Source organism: Arctopsyche grandis, chromosome 3, assembly GCF_051622035.1.
Source record: "Arctopsyche grandis isolate Sample6627 chromosome 3, ASM5162203v2, whole genome shotgun sequence".
Classification (NCBI taxonomy): Eukaryota; Metazoa; Arthropoda; class Insecta; order Trichoptera; family Hydropsychidae; genus Arctopsyche; species Arctopsyche grandis.
Genome location: NC_135357.1, coordinates 31664144 through 31685557, shown reverse-complemented (window position 1 = coordinate 31685557; position 21414 = coordinate 31664144). Strand labels below are relative to the sequence as shown.

The window sequence follows — 21414 nt, the reverse complement described above, 5'->3', positions numbered from 1 at the left end:
AGTATTGGTTACTGAAATTTTTATCGATACACCGTAATATTTTTTCAAATTTTTTAAGTTGACCGGAAATGGTACCTCCCTTCATAGGTGTCCTCTTTCTTTTTAAGTTTTTGAATTAAATTATCTCCCAAACCACTAATAAAATTAGTCTGTAATATCTTACTTGTAATAGAAATTATTAATATTGTTGCGTAGGGGTGGGTGGAGGATCCAAGTAAAAGCCAACAGTCGTTTCACAGCATTTATTGATGATTCAGGAGATACACGCAGTGTCACTGCTAAGTCCAGAATGACATGATATCGCCTACGTACCGCCTTATAAGGGGTAGATCTCTCAGGACGTCTAATCTGTTTACCTACTGCATAGTCACGTATTCGGATATGTATTCCCACGGTATGAGAAGTGCAATCATTGTTTCATGCACTTAGCTTGTCGCTAATCCTTAAAACCCACTTATACCAGTCGCACGGTATGCATTTAGTTAATCCGTTAACAGATATCCGTTACAGATAATCTTTAAACGGTCACAGTCTCTGAGATTCTATTCGCTTAATCCGCGGCGTACGTTACAATATTATACCCCAGTATTTTTAAATTATTTTTTCCTAAACCAAAAATAGTACTTTTCATTTAGAGAATCAAGGTTTTCTATGTTTTTTTAAGAAATCCTTTAATTTATTGAACTGAAATATTATTTATTTATTTATTTATTTATTTAATTTATTATTTAAAAATAATAACAACAATAAAATGACCAGTGTGACCTGACAGGTTCCCCCAAAGCGTCACACCGGTCATATACATATGTATGCAAGTATCTAAGAATATTCAATTCATAATAATGTACTACATACATTCAAATTTATCAGTGATTGTGAGGACTTTTATTTTCTATTATCATATCTTCAAATGTAAAAATAGCTGCTCTACAGTTATTTGAAGCTATTTTGACACAGGCCCAACGAGTTCTCCCAGAAACATTTGTGGTTTGCCTATAGTATCTGTATTTACCAATTTCAATTATAGGGTTTCCTTTCATAGAGAGGCAGTATTTTGGAACGCATTTTAGTTGAGTAACATTATTATATATAGAGTTTTAAGTTATGTATAAATACCAAGTTATGTATAAAAGTTTGTAAGCATCCGTCAACCGGCAGTGGCACTCTTGTTCAATTTTTTCTTCGACTATTTTTTTCGACCCGAATTACAAATTACGAAGTGATTAAGAATTACGAATTACGAATTACGTTTTGTGTATCGCCGACGCCCCGACGCGTTCGCCCCCAGCGCCCCCGATGCCTCCGGCACACCGGGGCCTTCGCCCTTGGCGCCCCCGGAACCTCCGACGCCCCCAGCGCCTCTGACAGCCCGGGTTTTTTGCCTCCAGCCCCGAAATGAAAAAAATGAAAAAAAAATGAAAATTAAAATGAAATTATACCTGCTATCCCATTATTTCCCCGAATTATAGTTCGGATGTGTTACAAGTTGTAATTTGCAACAGCAATCCACAAATATACAATAAGACAACCTACATATATGCATTTTGAAAAGTACGATGTCTTGTTTAGTATTTTTTAAGGAATATATTTTTTTTGCTGACTTTGTGCGCTACACACATTTGTCCATATGGTAGGTACAGCCCTGGCCTGTTAATTGAATGTTAACTACCTGTTCTGCATGTTTTAATGGCAGGATGTTTGGATATCCAATCTCTCATCTGATCCAAACACTGCACCCTCAATAAATCATCTTCCCTCAATTCTTTTAGGGCCACTTCTTTTGCGTGCGGCGTCACATTGTATTTGAATAGTTCTGGAAGATTTGTTGTATCTGTAGAAATCATCTTTGCAACTAAAAGTACATTGACAATTTCTATCACAAGTCGACTCAGGTACTCTGTAATTGAGCTGCTGCAAGTTCTTGCGTTTTATATTCTGAATTAATGTGATGTGACTGACAAACATTTATTAGTTAGCTGTGTAATATCTGGATACACGTATTATGGAAACTAGAGTCAGTAGTGATGTGCTTGTAATATTAATTCATAATTCATATACATGTGTACATAAAATATCCGTATACTTTATGTGGTCATTTTATTTGATTAGTTCATTTTAGGAATAATAAAACATTTTTACATGTTTGGTAAAATTTGTAAAATAACGATTTTTATAAATTGAGCTCCAAACACAGCTCCCTCATAAATCATCTTCCCTCAATTCTTTTAGGGTCACTTATTTTGCATGTGGGCGTCACATTGTATTTGAATAGTTCTGGAAGACTTTTTGTATCTGTAGAAGTCATCTTTGCAACTAAAAGTACATAGAAAAGATTACGATACGATAAACTGATTACATTCCTAGGTTTTTTCCACAGAAAAAACGGTTTTGTATTTAAAAAAAAAAGTCAATTGTAATTTTTTTTAAATAAGAAGAAATTTGAATACGAAATGTAATTTTATAACTTAAAATTGGCCATGGTTACTACAAAACTCAAATGTACAATTTTAATACGTAATGAATTTATTTAAAATAAGTTGAAGATAAGTGGCGTTAATTGTAGCGGTTTTTAAAATAATTGATAAAACAATTGAATTTTTGTTAATTGTTTACTAATTAAGTTTAAAACTGAATTATTAAACAATAAAAGCTTGAAATCCTTAATGTAATTTTTATTTTCTATAATCTTATTATTCCGACAAGTTCTGCTATATTTTTTTGCAAATATGGGATACACCGTTATCGATCACTGTCAGCCTCCGTCCGAGGGTCGACGAATTGGTATATATCACCGTCAAGTTAAACAATTGTATAGAATTTCAACGAGACCGCTCCAATCCCGCACGATCCAGCACGATACGGCGCATCATACACCGTATAAGCGTGTTTTTTTTGTATGTTTAAAACTATCTACAAAAAATATCCCGCGTACAGCATACCGCTCCCTCGCTGTGTGATCGCGCCCTTACGCATGCAATTCCTGTTCCCGTTCCCATTTGTCGGAAAAACGCAGGCAGCGAACACATTTGAAATGATTGCGTTGCAATGACACTCATTCCCGTTTTTCCCGTTTACGTTCCCGTTTTTTTTCACAGTAATCTTACCGGACATGCATACAACAAATCCTCAAAGTTCCATCGTAATCGGTTCAGTGGTTTAGGAACCTATTCGGGACACACAGACAGATAGACAGACAGACAGACATTAATTTATATATATATGTATATATATATATATATATATATATATATATATATATATATACATAGATATAGATATAGAAAAAACAATTGTTTATATAAAATATATTTATTCAAAAAAATATTTACTATCACATTATTTTTAAATATAAAAGCTAATATGTTAATAAACATAACGTTTATTTAGTAATAGAAAATGGAATTGTGACCTTAAAAATATTTTTAATCTTATGAATTGTGTAAAGGAGGTGAATTATAACTAAAAGAAAATGCAAGAAGCAAGAAACGATCAACGAATAGACAGATTCATATATAAAATAATTTCAAATCGTCACTAATAATCAATTTTATAATAATGCTTATTCCCCATTCAAATTTCATGATAAAAAAAAAACTAAAAATATTTCACAGTGAAAATCAATACATTTTAAAACTTAACACAACTTTTATATTTTTGTCACACATAATATAACTATTAATATTTAAAAAAAAATAAAAGAACAACATTATTCAATTATATTTAAAATTTCAATCTACTTCTAGCTTTCTGAAGCTTCCAGTGGCACCGGTGCCGAGCTCCTCCTGCATCAGACCTTCCAATTTGTAACCGCAATCCAGATCAATATGCATATCGTCTAAAGCCAAGGTGGACTCTTTGGCGGCTTGCAGTTTTTTCTTCAAATTATTGACAATATCAGCCAGTGGAATTTCACCGCCATATTCCCTAGGAAGAACGCTCGGACTGAAGCTGTCTTTGAGTTCGTCTATGCTCTTGTGAATCTACAATTAAAAACATCAATGCTTATTGTGAATTAAAAACTGCTTTGTATTTAATCTGTGCATTTTTACTTACGTATACTCTTTTTCTCAATTTTTCGTTGAGAAGAGAGAATACAAAGTCGACTAAATGCTTGCCGATCGATGGTATGTTGATGAAGTGGTTTTCTTTGTGACGCATCGGAGACACGCTCTGAAACGAATAGCACGAATTTTAAATTAATTCATTTGAAACTATGTATTGTTTGATATTATCGAAACCTATTTAACATAATGGAACAGTTTGTTTATCATTTACATACATTTTAGCCTATAATTATGACTCAATGCTAATTACTTTCTCATTTAAATTTCATACGTTAATTAAATTAATGTTTCAAAAATTTAAATATTTATTCAATTAAATTGCTGTATACATTTGTACATACATATTTTACGATGATTTTATGATATTTATCATTTTTATTATCATTTATGATATTTATCACCAACTTGCAATATCTCAAGACTCGTTTTCCCAACTTTTTCGGTGTACTTCGTCGTTAATTTTTTTTAAATATTTTGTAGCTACAAAATCTATGAATCATATCTATGAAACATATCACAATATGTCTCGTATATTTAAGATACTACATACATATATACAAAAAAACATTTTTGTATACAATATACAAACTCCTGTTAAAGTTGAGAAAACGTGTCTCGAGATATTGCGAGAACGGAGCGCACCGATGTGAATAGTATCAGCGAAAAGTTAACCCTTTTTTTTCATCTTATTTTATATTCGTTTTGAAATTATGAACTTGCTATACGTATGTATAATCCTTTTTAATGTTTTTTCAGATTAAGATATATATATATATATATATATATATATATATATATATATATATATATATATATATATATATATATATTTTATTTTATTTTATTTTAAAAAATCAATACCACAGAGACTTGACAGGTTGCCCCAAAGCGTCAATGTGATTTTAATACAAATAATAAAAATCATAAAAATTACAAAAAAAACATCATAAAAAAAAATAATAAAAATCATAAATAAAAAAAAAAAACATAAGAAAATAATAAAAATCATAAATAAAAAAAAACATCATAAAAAAATAATAAAAATCAAGTAAAAAATATGTACACAAAATAAAAACAAAGAAATAAGATTGAAAAATTTATATCGTGCTATTTAGGATGTGTTCCACCAACTCAACATAACTGGCATCGAATAGGTCCAAGTATTGTGCCAGTAAGTTAAGGAGTCGAACAGCTCTCGAGAGGGGGGAGTTCATGAGCACGTTTGATTTAGCCCTAATTGGTAAAAATATATCATGTTTTCTTAAAACTCTACGATTTTCCGGGGCCCAGAATTTTAGTTTCTCCAGGATAGTGGGATTGTGAATCTCTCATCTAAGTAATTTTACGAAATGTTTCCCAAGAAATAAATCTCTTCTCTTTGCCAGGGAGTTGAAACCCAAAGATCCCAAGACAAAGGCACTAGGGAACAGATATGGATAAAATCCAAATGTTTTCAGATATAAAAATCTAAGGAATTTCCTTTGGACTCGTTCCAACATTAGAGAGTAACGAAGTTGATAGGGAGACCATATAATGGAGCCAAACTCGAGCACACTGCGAACTAATGTACAATATAAGAGACGAATGGCAGTGAGCCCTAGTTCAGACGAATTACGGATTACGAATCTATATATATATATATATATATATATATATATATATATATATATATATATATATATACATACATACATACTTATATGTACTTGTGAAAGTTTTAATTTTGCGTAATTGGATCAATATACAGAAACATCAACTACAACTCTGGCCCGTTTGGACGAAATAAATGACGGTTTGATTTAATGTACGCTAATTAATATGACGGGCGGGAAGGAAGTGAAGTGGTAGCCACCAACATGGTAGAATCGGTCTCAACTCACACGATAGCGGCCCAAACTCGACCATGTCGTAGAGCCGCTACACATATCTATTTGATTTCAGGTAAAATACATTTATATAATTAATATGTCTACCTATGAGCTTTTTTATACACGGGAGAATCATTGCCGATGATAATACTATTAAGTAAAAATAGAGGAAGTAGTTTAGAGAAGAAAAAAAGGAACATGTGAACGTAACAAGACGGTTGCATTGAAGAGTTGTATACATTTGATATTATTCGCTAATACGTATATGTATGATACATTGATGTAATAAACTTTCTAAAAAGAGCTTTAGCTTCCATTCGTAACCACAGCAATTATTTTGAAAATATGAATAGACCACATATAAAATTAAATTCAAATTGAATTACTAATTGAAAACATATTGAAACTTCATTTGAAACCATTTTACATTTATAAATTGTAAACGAAACGCCATTCGGATTTTAAAAATCACTTAATTATAATAATTAATCAATTAAGAGTCGATTACCAAATATATGAAACGTCAATTTCAATACATATCTAGAATCGTCAAACAGATGTCGAATCTTTTATTTCCATACATATTCATATATAACTAGTTGTTTTACCCGGTTTCGCTCAGTATTTGTAATATAAACAGCTTAAACATGGCGAATCTAATAGTAAATATTCATTTATTTTTTTAATAAATTTATTTGAATCGAAAAAAAAATAATATTCAACCAATAGAATCGTCATAGAAACCGACATGTTTTCGATTTCCAACCAACTATAGTTACAAACTTACAAAGTCTCTTTCGAAATTATATATTAGATGTATTATATATTATACCAGAATCCGGCGGCTCCCCCCGGGCCTTCACCCCCAGCGCCCCCCGGGCCTTCGCCCCCGATGCCCCCCGTCCCCCGTTACCATGTCGTCATGGAAATTTTGACTTATTTTCGAAGTTCCCAACCAAATCCCAACCAACAACACTTCTCTTTCGAAATTATATATTAGATATTAGGTTTCAACACGACCATCAACAAGTTTTTAAAAATCTTTTCAATAATTTGAATCCTAATAAGACTTCATAACTTCTTGAGCCAGCAGCATAGCTCGGTCGTTAAGCTTATGCTTAGCGTTGAGAGGTGCCGGGTTCGATCCCATGAGTTGACCTCGATTGAAAAGAATTTTTCTGAGTATATATGAAGTGCTGCTGGTCAGACTTGGATATTTGTGACTCCAGGTCGATCGTTTCCTATCAGAGTTTTTCCAATTTTCTCTGATTTCATCGTTGAAACGGTTCCCGGTAAAATTGGCTAAATATCCTTCCTATCTACTATGTCACCACTATTTGAGATTGATTAATGTACAATAAAATTTACGTACAATTCATAGATGTCTCGTTAATTTGCGAGTTTTTTCCACTGTCTCGTAATTCAGCGACTTGTATAATAAAAAAAAAAAAAAAACTGCAATGTTTGTAATTGGCCAGGAAGGCGCATTGGGGTTACCTGTAAGGCCTTCCTGGTATATATGTAAAAAAAAAAAAAAATAACATCCGAGTATCAATAAATGGACCACTCGCTAAGCTTCTATTGCTATTACTTCAAGAATATCCAAATCGAATCAATCGTTCAGTTGACGAGTGCATATTCAAATCGGTTTGTCTGCGATCGCATGTGATCTTGTCAATGATCGGTAATCGGTTTAATAACGAACGGTTATACAGTCCAGCTGATGCAGCGAAAGTGAAAGTGGTTTCGAGTGGAAGACCAGCTCGAGGCAGTTTCCCAACACTTCCTCAAACCGTTACTCACAACTTTGGCGTCCTTCACTGCACGCACGGGCTACTGACCTCAACGACATGATCCATTGCTCTTTACGCAACGTAATACTCATATATCAACATAAAAAATTGTCTTCATATGGAAAAAAATAACAACATTGCTATTATAGCATGCGCTATAGTCTGCACCTGACATTTAAGCTATTATCACTAGTGCATAGACTAGTGAATAGCCCGATGAAATATCATCGCATGGGTATAAAATTATTATATACCCGTATAAAACTAAAAAAAAAATCCGGAACCGGAACCGTTATTTTCGTAGACTCTCATAGATAGTTTTCAATTCTTTATTTGTAATAATTTTCAATTCTTAAAGTTAACGTTAGCAAAATGTAATATTTTCCGATTATACACAAACGGTCATTGACCTCGTAACGTTGAATATTATTATTACACATAACAAATTACGTGCATATACATATGATGTGTATTTACAACACGTATTCTGGGCGAGGATATGGCGTGCGACGCGAGCTCATGAGGACATTGCGTTTGGATCGGAGGGTCCGAGGTTCGATTCCTGGCGCCCGCGGTGAATGAAATCAATTTTTTTCTCGAATATCGTCAAAATATAAATAATTTAAATTATAATTATAATTTAATTGAAAATAAATACATAAAAAAATGGTTCAAAACCTCGCTAAATGAAATTATTAAAATTACGTATTTTTTATGGCAAGAAGGAATATTTCAATTAATGTTTAAAAAAAAAGGCGAAATGAAAAATTGGATTTGGCGTGATGTCCGAGACCATTAGCTCAATTTAGACCCATATTCAGGCTATTTGGGGTGATCGGTTCGAGTCGCGACAAAGTCGTCTCGTCGAAAAATGAATTAATCGATTTTTATCGATTCGTTCATTATGTTCGGTGAGCGTTAGGACACACACACACACACACACACACACACACACACACACACACACACACCCACACCCACACACCCACACACACACAGATTACCGTCTTTATATATATGATGTGCATTTTTAATATTACTAGCCTCTTCTTAGCTCGCTTTCGATTTTTTCGTCTAACAAAATTTGGGTTCTTATCCGATCGTTTTCAAACATTGCCATTTTGCTCGGTTTGGTCATCAATATATGTGGAAATCAAATCCGCCATTTCGATGGTGAAAAATAAACGTAATAGACACGTTTGAAAATACTCCATTATCGTTCTCGGTGACGTCTCTTTGCCGTATTTATCCATACTGTTCCGATCGTTTTTTCCCTTTTCGCCACCCTCTCGCTATGTCAGATTTTAATTGTTTAAACGCCTATGACTTTTTCTTTTTTCATTCTATATTTTATTACTATACATGCATATATTAGTAATGTTTGTATAATGTTTTGCTATGAGAATGCACAATTAGGACCATTCAATTTGTATATTATTATCTCACACAGACGAGATTTGGAAAAGGTTGGAATACTTTTTTGGAGTTTTTTTTCTTTTGCAAATGCTGAGCAATTTGGGTATTCTCCCACTGAACACGAATATGGTAAAAAAAAGTAAAATCATTGCCGTGTCCGGTAATAAAGAAGAGGAAATAAGGAGACGTATGGAGTGCATTTGAACGAATGGATTCCCTATTCAAATCTAAAATGTCACCGTGCCTGAAGATCTTCGAAATAAGATCTTCGATCAACGTGTCTCACCAGTGATATGAAACTTGGACACTGAACGCCAGAATGCTGCATAAGATCCAGTGCGCTCAAAGAAGTATGGAACTCTGTATGCTGGGCATGATTTTTATTTATTTTTTATTAATTCATTTAATCATGCACACTCTTTTAACAGATTGCTCAAATGCGACGAGTGTGCTATACAGATTAAGAATATTTATTAATTATTTTAACGGGTATACATCCATTTACTAAACACGACATCTATGGTTAACGTCTAAACGATTAACAGCCACAGAGACATAAGCGAAAGTCAAGATGCCGAATAACTCGAATGTTTGCAAAGGGGTTACCAATTTTTGGAACCGTTTAATGAAATCAGATAAATTGGCAGATTCGGATAGGAAACGATCGACCTTGGAGTCACATATCCAAGGTCTGGCCAGCAGCATACGGAATAGAACCCGTGACTAGACAATTGAAATTAAATGTTAACCATTGATCTATGCTGCTGGTTAAATAACGAAGAGAGAAAAAAATACGCGGTTTAGAAGTATGACAAAGGTGGTTGAAGTAATGGTAAAATATTGAAAGGGCAAAGGGTGGGTCACGTAGCTAGAAGAACGGACGAAAGAAGTGCTCGAATGGTGTCAGAGAGAATGTAAAAGGATGTAAGGAAGGCCACGGGGGGATATGTGTGGATTAAATCATAAAAATGTGTGGGATGAAATGGATGAGAGTTGCTCAAAACGGAGACGAATATAAGCGTGTTGGAGAGGCCTGCATCCAATAGTGGATGGCGAATATTTTAAATGATGGTGTGAGAGTAAAATGTTTTCGATTTTTTTGCCTTCTTATTTATGTACATATATTATAAGCTTATAAGAAATGTTATGTTTCATCAAATATATTTTTTTTGTATGGAACAGTAGTACATCGTAAAAAATCCAAATTGATAGATTTTTACGATTAATATGCAATCTGTTTGATTGACAAGTTTGAAAAAAATCTGTGAATAAGTACACTTGTAGTACAGAGATACGCAAATAATTGCCAAACTTCTATTTAGATTTGGATTCTAGGATTCTTGAATTGTAAAAATTATTGTTTTCCTTTGTATATATATATATTACATATGTATATGTCTATTTATCTATGGTATATGTCTATTTGTCCATTTTCTGTAAATATATACGTACCTACATATATAATGGTATATATGTATATGGATGGCTATGTAAAGAATAACAAATAAACCAACTTCAAGGCCAAAGATGAAGTTGGCTGAAGATATTAATCAAACAATATTTTTGAGCACATACTTTGTTGAAAATAATGTACTAGATTCACATCATAGTATAATATAAAGATGGAAATTCGTGTATATTTGTCATGGCCAGCAGCGTAGACTAGTGGTTAGCATATACGCTTTCAAATAAAGTGGTCACGGGTTCGAGTTCCACTGGTTGCTGCTGGCCAAACCTCGATTTGTGACTCCAGGTCGATCGTTTCCTATCAGAGTTTGTCAATTTGTCTGATTTCCATTGAAACGGTTCCAACAAATTGACAACCTTTACCCATTTCTCGCAATTTTCGAGTTCTCAGCATCTCGAATTTCGCTGATTCGTTTAAAAGTGATGCAAATTTGTCCATAAATGTAGGGTTTTCTGGCTTATTGTAGGTAAATATGCTACGATAGACAAATCTTTCGTTTCTGATAGTCTTTTGTCGAATATATATTGCCAAATGCAATCTTAGGATCACATTAACAAAAGAAAACTTGAAACTTACTTGAAGACAGTTGACCATGACTTTGAGGTCGCTGATGGACCACATGCTGATGTGTCCCATGCTGAGATTGCTGTAGTCGTTGATGTACGCGTATCCATAGATCTGGTTCATCTCGTCGTCCATGAGACACTCGCTGACCAGGGCATGAGTCCTGGCCATGTCTTCCGTCGTGTACTTGTATGGATCGAAGCGACCTTGAAACGAAATCAACTTTGTTAATCACCACGCCCATAACTTTATTTATAACAGTGAAATGACTGGTCTTGTCACTTTACCTGGACAGGCCATTATGACGAGACGGTTTTGAGAGTCTCTGCACGGCAGTGGCACCAGATAGCCACAGTTGATTATCTCCTGGATCACTGGATCGTCGTAGTTCAAATTTCTGAACCACCTGGAGTAGATTTGTCTCGTCGCTAGGTATTTTTCAAGGAGTGAGCACGCTTGAGGCACCGAAAACTTCTTGGTGCGCAAGAATCGTAGCAAAAATGGCGAATCTGGAATTGAAATTGACAAGCAAATTAAATTTTTGCATATTTTACGGTTTTGCATTCGGTATCTTAAATCAGCAATGTACATATGATAGAGAGGCAGAAACAATAGAGCCCCAATTATTAATATTTGAGGACCGTGCTGGAAATTGGGAACTATTCCCAAAAGTAATATTAGCTCAGGTAATTCTCAAGATACATTGGAAGATTTTAAAATAAGCATACATTTGTATATTAAATTAAAACTGTCAAATTATGTCCTCATACTGAAAATCGAACATTCCACCAGTTGAGTATTGGTAGTACATGTAGTATATGTGGGTCTACGTGACGAGACAGAATGTTAAATTACAGAAAACATAAATATCGGAAGGCAAAGATCGAAAATCAAAAGATCTTAAGTCGAAAGATCAAAAAAAAAAGGTGCATGGTAAACGGTACATACTCACTTAATTTGCGCGAGCAGGATACAACAGGAACAAGAGGAACATGCTTTTCCTCCCGTATTCTGCGCGCGCACATTAATACGGGAGGAAAAGCCTGTTCCTCTTGTTCCTGTTGTATCCTGCTCGCGCAAATTAAGTGAGTATGTACCGTTTACCATGCACCATTTTTTTTTTTATCTTTCGACATAAGATCTTTCGTTTTTCGATCTTTGCCTTCCGATATTTGCGTTTTCTGTAATTTAACATTCTGTCTCGTCACGGAGACCGAGTATATGTTTTACATATGTATGTACATACTATATACATATGTAAAACGAAGCATTCACTTAGCTATGCGTGTTATTTTATCTTTTTAAAAACAACTGTTTTTGTAGATTATTTTATACATATATCTAGTTTACATTTACTTCTAATAAAATATGTTAACTGCACCCAAAATAATAAATAATTCGGTAAGCGACAAAAAAAAATAACAAAAAAAGAGAATTTTCCAATATAACGAGTTTTATTATACAAGTATGTAATACATAACTTCACAAGTATCTAATACAATTAATATTTCTTCATATCTGACCTTCAAAGCTTAGTTTTTTGTTCAGAAAAACAAAATTTAATTCCCATGCATTTTTTGTGGCTAAATCTAGCCCTGAATATGTACATACATATATAATAGTTATTATTCTACTTTATACGTTTATCAGAACAAAACTAAATCATAAACTTGTTCCTCGTGATTATGCGCATACAAACGCGAGGCGACACGATACAACGCGACAAGGACTGATACGACTGAGGGATCGGAAATCTTCGGAACCGATCGCAAAAAAATTAAACTTTTGAGCACTACACTTTTGGATCCATATTGTACTTTTTGTATGAAAATATATGTATTTATTCCACGTGTAAAGAACACTCGAGTGTTCTCGTTCTCTTTCATTGATTTTTGTGTGGAGAATTTTTCAATAGGAGCGCCAAGCAAAACGCACCGGCGAAATAGATCGTTGACGCACCAGGCTCGGCGCGAACAATCGTATGTACTATTGTCCTACCACTTGTTTCATCAGTATAGAATACGCACAACTTGAAAATACCCAATCATATTTTGCGATTTTCGTTAATTTTACTGCTAGTATATTGATATAAATTTACTAATTTTGACTGGGGGGGGGTTCACCGCACCAACTCTTCTTAGGACGAGCCGTCCCTGACAGCAACCTTAACCCAGGAACTGTTAATGAATTGCTCAAGTTCGATTTGATGAAAACTATCGTGTCATGTCGCGCCGTACCATTTCGCGTCAATATGCACGCAGCCAATATCGCACACGTTTTTATTAAAATTTCCGGTACGTAGAAAATGTGAACTGCGTGTTTGCGGATAGTTCGTGATTACGTACAAACCATGTAAAATCATTTTAATTGTTTCCCAATTCGTTATCCGTGAATTTCGTTTATAACTCCTCACTCAATGTTGAGCATGCACTGATTAAAAAGTGGTGAAAGGAAAACGCAATTCCACAATGGCGTGCAAACTCATCAACTTGACACAAAGGCAACAGAAAAATTATCAAAATGTCGTGCAATTCCATTTTGTGACACTAAAATAATTATCTGTGTTATGTTGCTTTGCATTATTTGTACATTTTTCAACAAAGATTTTAAGATTTTGATCGAAAGGGGAGGGGCGATAAGAAATTGACAAAAAGTTATACAAGAATTTCTCACCAGTAAAATCACAATGATATCTACATATACATACATGTTTATCATTATATTTAAGAAAGCAGCAAACATTTGTGTTTTGGTTATTGTTATCTTCGAAGATAATCCTTTTTTTTTTGTTCTTTTGCTTTCAGCACATTTGGGACCACCCTAATGACTAGGCGAAGTCTAGTAATAACTAGTGGCCGGACCCACAGCGCGCCGTTTATTGTTAAATTGTTGTAACTGATTTGCTTTTTGTACTCTAGCTTTGTAAATAGAGCCAAACCCCCCCGATTCCTGGAAAAAGCACGGTCTGTATCCGTAGTCTAGTAATAACGATATCTGTTTTAAATATATGCCCACTATTCTTTTAAACATAAAAAACATACATAATTTTTCAGCGCGTTTAGTTCATGCAGTAATCACCGATTTGGTCAATTTAAATTTTCATAGTTTTCCAAGTTGTGTCAAATTCTGAGTGATTTTAACTGTTTATTTTAGTAAAAATGTCTACACTTCGCAAAACTCAACGATTGAGTGTTTCGCCATTTTTAAGTGGATGAAAAAAAGGCCTGCTTATGGGTGCAAATACACTTAATCGTACGGCATGTACGTGCTCGTGGTTTCCAGTTGGGAAGGGTGTTTCTACGTGCCATTGTTATTCATAGGATCTGTAAGTTTTTTTATCTCAAACATTTATTCAAATACGGGAATCACCGTTATCGATCACTATTACTTTGCTCTGGATCTGGGCCTGGTTAGGCCTAATACATATACATATACATACATATGGAACATTTTAAAGCTATAAAATCGTACAAATTTAGTATGTTTGTGAGTAATTGCTTAGTCATAAAAATAAACTAAAACGTTAAAAAGGCTTCAAACTGAGAATTTTATAAGAATATGCTTGCGAGCTTGCTACAGAAGAATATTTTAGTGCAAACTAAAATTCAATGCCTACACGTTATAAAAACAAAGCTTGTATTTTTCTATTAAGTATTTTTTTCCGTATTTAAATATGAAAGGTCAGTATTTATTTTAAATGGCCAGTATTTACATACACATGTATATTAAACGGTCAGTATCCATCGTTCAGTATAAAAATGTAAATAAATAATAAAATGTCAGTGTATGTATGTATATTAAATGGTCAGTATTAATGTTAAATGGTAAGTTTATTTTTATGAATGGTCAGTAGTACTTTTTGGTTTGTATCACCACAAATTGATAGACAGTTCCATCCAACAGGCATTGTTATTTGTTCGGGCGAATGTACGCAGATTTTTATATTGCCCACTTGTTATTTACACTGACATTGTGTTAATATAATAATGACTATTGTGTTAATAAAATTCTGGCCATTTAATTTGTAAAATAAAATGTGAGTTTAATACCTGTTCTGCATTTTTTGATTGCAGGATGCTTGCTGATCCAATCCCGCATCTGCTCCAGAGACTGCTCCCTTATTAGATCATCCTCCCTTAACTCTTTGAGTGCAATTTCTTTGGCCTGAGGTGTCACGTCAGATTTGTACAACTCCTCTTGAGGACATGCTACCTCTGCAGAAGACATGTTGCAACTGAAACAAAACCAGAGTTTGCAAATTGAATACTAACCATTCTACACACGTTCCAATTTCAAGTGCCATGGCTTTTGCTTGACATTAAACACGCGTCAATAACAAAAAAAAAGGTACAAAATCATCGAAGCTTACAACATATAGATAACGAATGAGTATATATATTATATATTCTGTTGCGAAATGATTTTATAATTTGACAGAGTGAAGTAATTTCTAATAGGACTGGTCTGTTTATGAATTCAAGTGTGTTTTGGTAGCTCTTGAGAGTCGATAATATATTCAGAATTGTTATGACATTAATAATGCGAGTATCATATCGTTGGACAAACATTGATTAGTCAGTCTGCGTATTATCATTATTATCGAAATTGGATTTGGAAGGTTAATATGCTACTTAATTACACATATTGCAATATTGAGATGTAGTTAAATTGTTTTGTTTTGTATTTCCGTAAAGTGATTTTGTATGCATCTCCAATCTTCAACTTATTGCGCAACCGTTTCAAGAGCTAGCATACATAGTTTCGAAATAAACTCACGTATATTGAATATGCTGACTTTCAAATTTTTTCTACATATATTTACTTTATTTTTAGTACTATTTTGAGTTCTTGCAAATATTTTCCTTAGCTTTTCTGAACCGTGAAGAATTTCTTGATATATTGTGCATAACAACATACAGGGCCGTGGAAAAGGGGGAGGGGGGAGATGATGGAACAAAATCTCAGGGCTCGGTTATTTTTAAGGGCCCGGTCCAAAATTATAAGTTGTGTAAGCGGAGCCTGCAAAGTTCCCATCTGCCCAGCGGTGACGAATTCGTCGACAAAATTCGCCGTAAATAGTCTTATATGTACTTATTAACGCACAATTATTTTTAATCACTCTTCTTTTTTGGTCACTAAATAAAAATTTTCCGTATTTTTTCTCAGCGTATGTACATACACATGTTTAACATGTTGAGATTATATAAAAAGGCTTTTTGTAAAAAAGGAATTTAAATAAATAAAAGGAAAACGTTAAATAAAATGAAAATATTTTTCTCAACATTGCAGACTTGTAAATGTAATTGCTTTTCAGTAGTAGCTCAAAATTGTATTCAAAACCTAATTATTTATGCATTTTCATAAAAAAATTTAAACCCCAATTTTTTTCTTAGATCACAATTAGTGTGAAAATTTCCACATTATTGCAATTACACAAACAGCTGTTCAAAGTCAAGATTCATAAAATATATGTAGTTATTATTTTTTACCGTAAAAATTCTAATTGTGTCTGTCATTTGAAAGAAATAATTCCAAGACACACTATAATGACTGTTTTTAGGCCAAAATAAGTACATATAAAATATGATTGCAAATATTTATTTTGTATAACAAATGTTAGAATGTAAATATTTTATTCCATTTCGCAAATGATATTTTTAATACCTGAAATACAATATATAAATTATATTCGTATTTTGTAATGTATTATGATATTACTTTGTATTGTGAAAACATTAATTGCTTAAGAACAAATCATCTAATTTCTTTTCTTAGATGATTTGGTTGATTTTCAGACGCTAATTGTGCTTATTGTGCTAATTGGCTGCTAACGACATATTATGATGATCTTTTCAGAGCAAAAATGTCAAACTTCCTATTCAAAATTTGAAACGAAAATAACTAATTTTTTACGCATTTCCAATAAAATGCAATTTTCGTAATAGATTATTAGATTTATTTTCCCTGTCATTTAATTTAGTATAATTAATAATTGACTAAAAATACTCACTTTTAAATACATAATTGAGCCTTGTTTTATCAATCTTTCTCAACCTATGTATTTCACATATCATAATTTCCGTTTTGAATGCTTTTTTCCAAGTATGAACACAATGGTAAATACACAACGTTTGGAAAACGTAAATTGTGCAGAGAAGATTGTGAAAGTGCACTGCAACCACATTCAGTGTTCAAGTTAATGTTTCAAAAGCAGACCACGAGCATTCTCTTTGTCTCATATTGTTGGAAACAATTGTTGCCGTGTTTTTTTTTGTGGGGTCGTTTTCGAATTACGAAATAGAAGATGAGTTTTGTATAAGACAGAGCTAACTTTGGGAAAGTTGCAATCGCCGATGCGCTTCGAAGAACAGCAAAATCACTGGAGAGTGGCGACAGAAGTGAAATTCGACAATGGTTTAACCGACCGTGGATGATCCATACGAGGAAAATCGACTTATCGTAATTTATTACAAAGGGCACATCTTCACATTGGGGTATTTGATTTTCGAAATTTCCAGTGGGTCAAGGTGCAGCTGTGTCTTCAATTTTAACGTCAATGCTAAACGTTTCAAAACTACCTACGTCTTTATGACGTTGCTGTCGTGATTATTTTAAATAATAGAAAATACGTACATATATGCAAGCAGTTTTTAAACATTTCCGGCTAATCAGTTTGGACTTGATAGATATGATCTTTGGTCTAATGGACTTTTATTTGCAGAATAAGTTTGTCTCGTAAACAAGATGTTCTTATATACATATATAAAACTTGATGATTTCACATATTGAATAGGCCCTAAAAAGTCTGCATTCGAATATAGACTTACATAAATTGTATATGTAGAATATTGTATAAGTTGGCCTAAACTCCTAAGCATAATCTGCAGTAAAGAAGGAGTACCACAAGGGTCAACTATTTTAGATCAGGTCAATAACATAATATCTATGTACATCATTTTATTTCATTTGTACGAATCTATCTAGTGTTAATGTGATTGTTATCACGGATTTTAATAATAACTCTTTCATTTTATAAGAAACAAAATTGCAAATTGCTCTAAATGGAAAAAAAAGTAATTATGAGAAGATTAGCCGTGGAACAGTCTGAATTCATATGTCTTGAAAATCATATGTCTATTACATTTAAATATCTGAAAGGTGGTTTAAAAAGATCTTGAAAGTGTTAAGTTGCTCTATAATATTCAGCGGAATAATAATTTTTCACAGTTGACAGATGCTAATTGAGAGTTTAATTTTATCGTGCCTATTCTATTGTTATGATTTTAACTATTGTTCTTTGCTTGGACAATGCATGTTTGAACAATGTAATGTTTAATAGAGTGTCATAAAAATATTCGTCCATTTTCGTTTGTGTCCACTAAATACAGATATAATAAGTATCGAGGAAGTATTTCAGACGAGATTTGTATTACACGAACGGTCGTTGTGTAATGTCGTACATTTCGAATTATATTTTAGTATAATTACAGCATAATAATCATAAAAAAAAAAGAAATTTGGTGAGCGCAAGGTTGCGTAACAGAACGAGGCGATGAAAGTCATTGCTAAGACCAAACACCGAGACGAATGGCGTCAACGATCATTGTGCAAATCGTGTGAAAAATAATGTAAACGGTAAATAAGACCGTTAAGTAATGTCAATAGACTTGATCATTCTAAATGTTGCAAATATAAGATTTCACACAAATTCAACATTGACCCGTTCCGTATCAGATGCTTCAATAAAATACTTGCATGGAAAACACATTCTATTTTGAAGTTCAGTGCCTTGAAAAAATGTAATATATGCTATGTGGGTGTAACATAAAAATTAGCACATTCACAATGTGTGAATTTGACATCAGAAATATTTAAAAAAAAATGTAATTTAATCAAGTGCATCACTTTTCATGATGAGTACTGCGAGAAAGCAATGTCAATGCGTAAATTTGGAAACAAAGAGCAACTGTGACGTCACACTGATGTAAATATCCTTAAAATATCTATTATATATTTAGATTCATATGCAGTTTTTATATAAATTTAAGTTTAATTATAAGGGTCGATAGACAACTGAAGAGTATGTGCAAAAATAAGTTTTAAAAAGCTTTTGTATGAAATTATACAGGGAAAATATTTGGTTTGAAGATATTTAATATTAATTTATAATTACTCAATAACAAATGGTTATGTGTTTTGAGCGTTTGTGATAAATTGGAAGATATGTAAGAATTCATGAAGATTAAGCGAGCCTCATGTTTATATCATTATCATAAATTACACTTAAATATAGCTCTGATTTACAATATTTGAGCACTTGAATAATATAAATGAAAGTGAACGCGTTATTTTAGGCATTTAATGTTTTAAACGAAACTATGCATTATATAATACTAAGACCAGGTCAATTACTTTAAGCATTTTATACACAATATCAATGATAAAATTTCGAATAGTATACATATATGTCGATTTTTCACATATAATGTACATTATTTAAAAATAGTATTTGTGTATTTAATTAAAAAATAAATAATATTTTCAATTGTGCAATTAATTGAAATGTTTAAAAATGATTCGACAGTTTGTAGATCAAGTATAACGAGTATGGTGTGCATTCCCAAATTTCGATAGATTGATTTCGAATTATCCGATTATTGCACTGTGCAATTCGAAAAAGGGGAAATGAAACTTTTCAGCCAGTCGAGACTTACCTTGTTAACACGTTTCCTTTTGGACTGTCTTTTGTGTGTCTGGCGGAGTCACTTCAGTGTTAATCCAGTGACGTCCGTGCTGTAAGTGTTACGCAGTGTCGACTGGTTAGAGTTTAGCCGTTTCGACCGACTAGCGGTCGGGCGCAATGTATTGCACAACAATGACCGTCGTGTTTTGCCGCGCGCGACTTTCACCGCCTATTTCTATCATTTTTATTATATTATATATATATATATATATATATATTATTTCAGTTCGCGCAGACACTCATTTTTACGCAATTGGGTTTTGCCGATGAATAATGACCCTTCCGGAGATTTTCGGTGCGGATCTGAAAGGTTGACGCTCTCAATCGAGCCGAGCATGAACGTTTGAAGTTATCTCGAAAATCTATCTATCTTAGGAAAAACGAAAGTTTTGATATTTTCAGATAAATAGAATTTTGATATGTATGTATATGGTATAAATAGTTTAAAAATACATATATTTCCCACGATAAAAACCTTAAAATATACATATAATACGGTTCGGTGATTACTGGTCACAAAGTACTCGTCACAAAGTAACTAAAATCTCTATAACGGAACAGCTGGAAGCCGAAAAGTCCAACATACTAACGATAACTATCATACTAACGAGAACTTGAATGCCAAATATTGTGTATTCGCGATTTTCATGGCGAAAATTGTCTTTGTGACCACCGCAATGTGACGAATAGTCCAATTACCATATAATACATAAGGTATGGTCGAAATTCGAAAACTTTCGATTTCGAATCTAATATATAATTTCGAAAGAGACTTTGCATATATGTATGTATGTATGTAACCTTCGTTCGTTGGTTCGTAGACGATACATTCGATTTATTTTATTTTCGATTCATAGGCGCCGATTCGATTTTTTTCGATTTAAAGGATTCGAAGTCCCCGGAGGCGAAGGCGCCGAGAGTGCAGGCGCCGAGGGCGCAGCCGTCGGATTCTGGTATACATATAATTTCGAAAGAGACAGTATATATGTTTGTTTGTTCGTGACAGTCAATTTAATAAAAAAATTGTATGAAATAATGAGGAATGTCATCAAGGATATGCCTATAAATAATAAATTAATAATATCACAACTGAAGTAAAGCTTCCTAATATCAGATTTGTTTTATATACATATATCTAATATATAATATGTACATATGAAGGTACATGAATGAATATATTTTATACCATGGCATCCAAGCACTTGATATATATTTCAATTTTCATATTTTATTCGAATAATTTGGTATTATTATACAATTAGAATTATTTCAATTTGTGCTCGAAATAAGTATGCATATATGTAAGTGTTATGAAAATCAACGAACTCACAATAGAATGGTAACGTGCTCGACTTTCGGTGGTTTACTGTATACTGATAAAGTGATGTAAAAGTCACGTACAATATAAGTATATATAAGATGGAAACAAAAGCAGTGATTCTCAAACCGTTGAAATTACCATTTGATTGCATGTATAATGTTATTCATTCCATTACCA

At 33.1% G+C, this 21414-nt stretch overlaps 2 protein-coding genes across 2 annotated transcripts in view; one reads left to right on the top strand and one right to left on the bottom strand.

Moving 5' to 3' along the window:
• Nucleotides 1-15409, top strand: part of LOC143909201 (uncharacterized) — a 171080-nt gene extending 155671 nt beyond the window's left edge. Inside the window, exon 3 of the mRNA XM_077427104.1 lies at nucleotides 14911-15409. The gene's annotated coding sequence lies outside the window, so the exon portion shown is untranslated. The remainder of the gene's footprint in view (nucleotides 1-14910) is intronic.
• LOC143909614 (clavesin-1-like) lies at nucleotides 2022-21269 on the bottom strand. Its single transcript, XM_077427690.1, has 7 exons — nucleotides 21247-21269; nucleotides 15223-15407; nucleotides 11461-11682; nucleotides 11186-11379; nucleotides 4054-4170; nucleotides 3738-3980; nucleotides 2022-2313 (listed from the first exon to the last, which is right to left on the bottom strand). The coding sequence occupies exons 2-7, from the start codon at nucleotides 15398-15400 to the stop codon at nucleotides 2302-2304; spliced, it is 966 nt and encodes a 321-aa protein (XP_077283816.1). The 5' UTR covers nucleotides 15401-15407; nucleotides 21247-21269; the 3' UTR covers nucleotides 2022-2301.
• Between the last annotated feature and the right edge of the window lie 145 nt (nucleotides 21270-21414).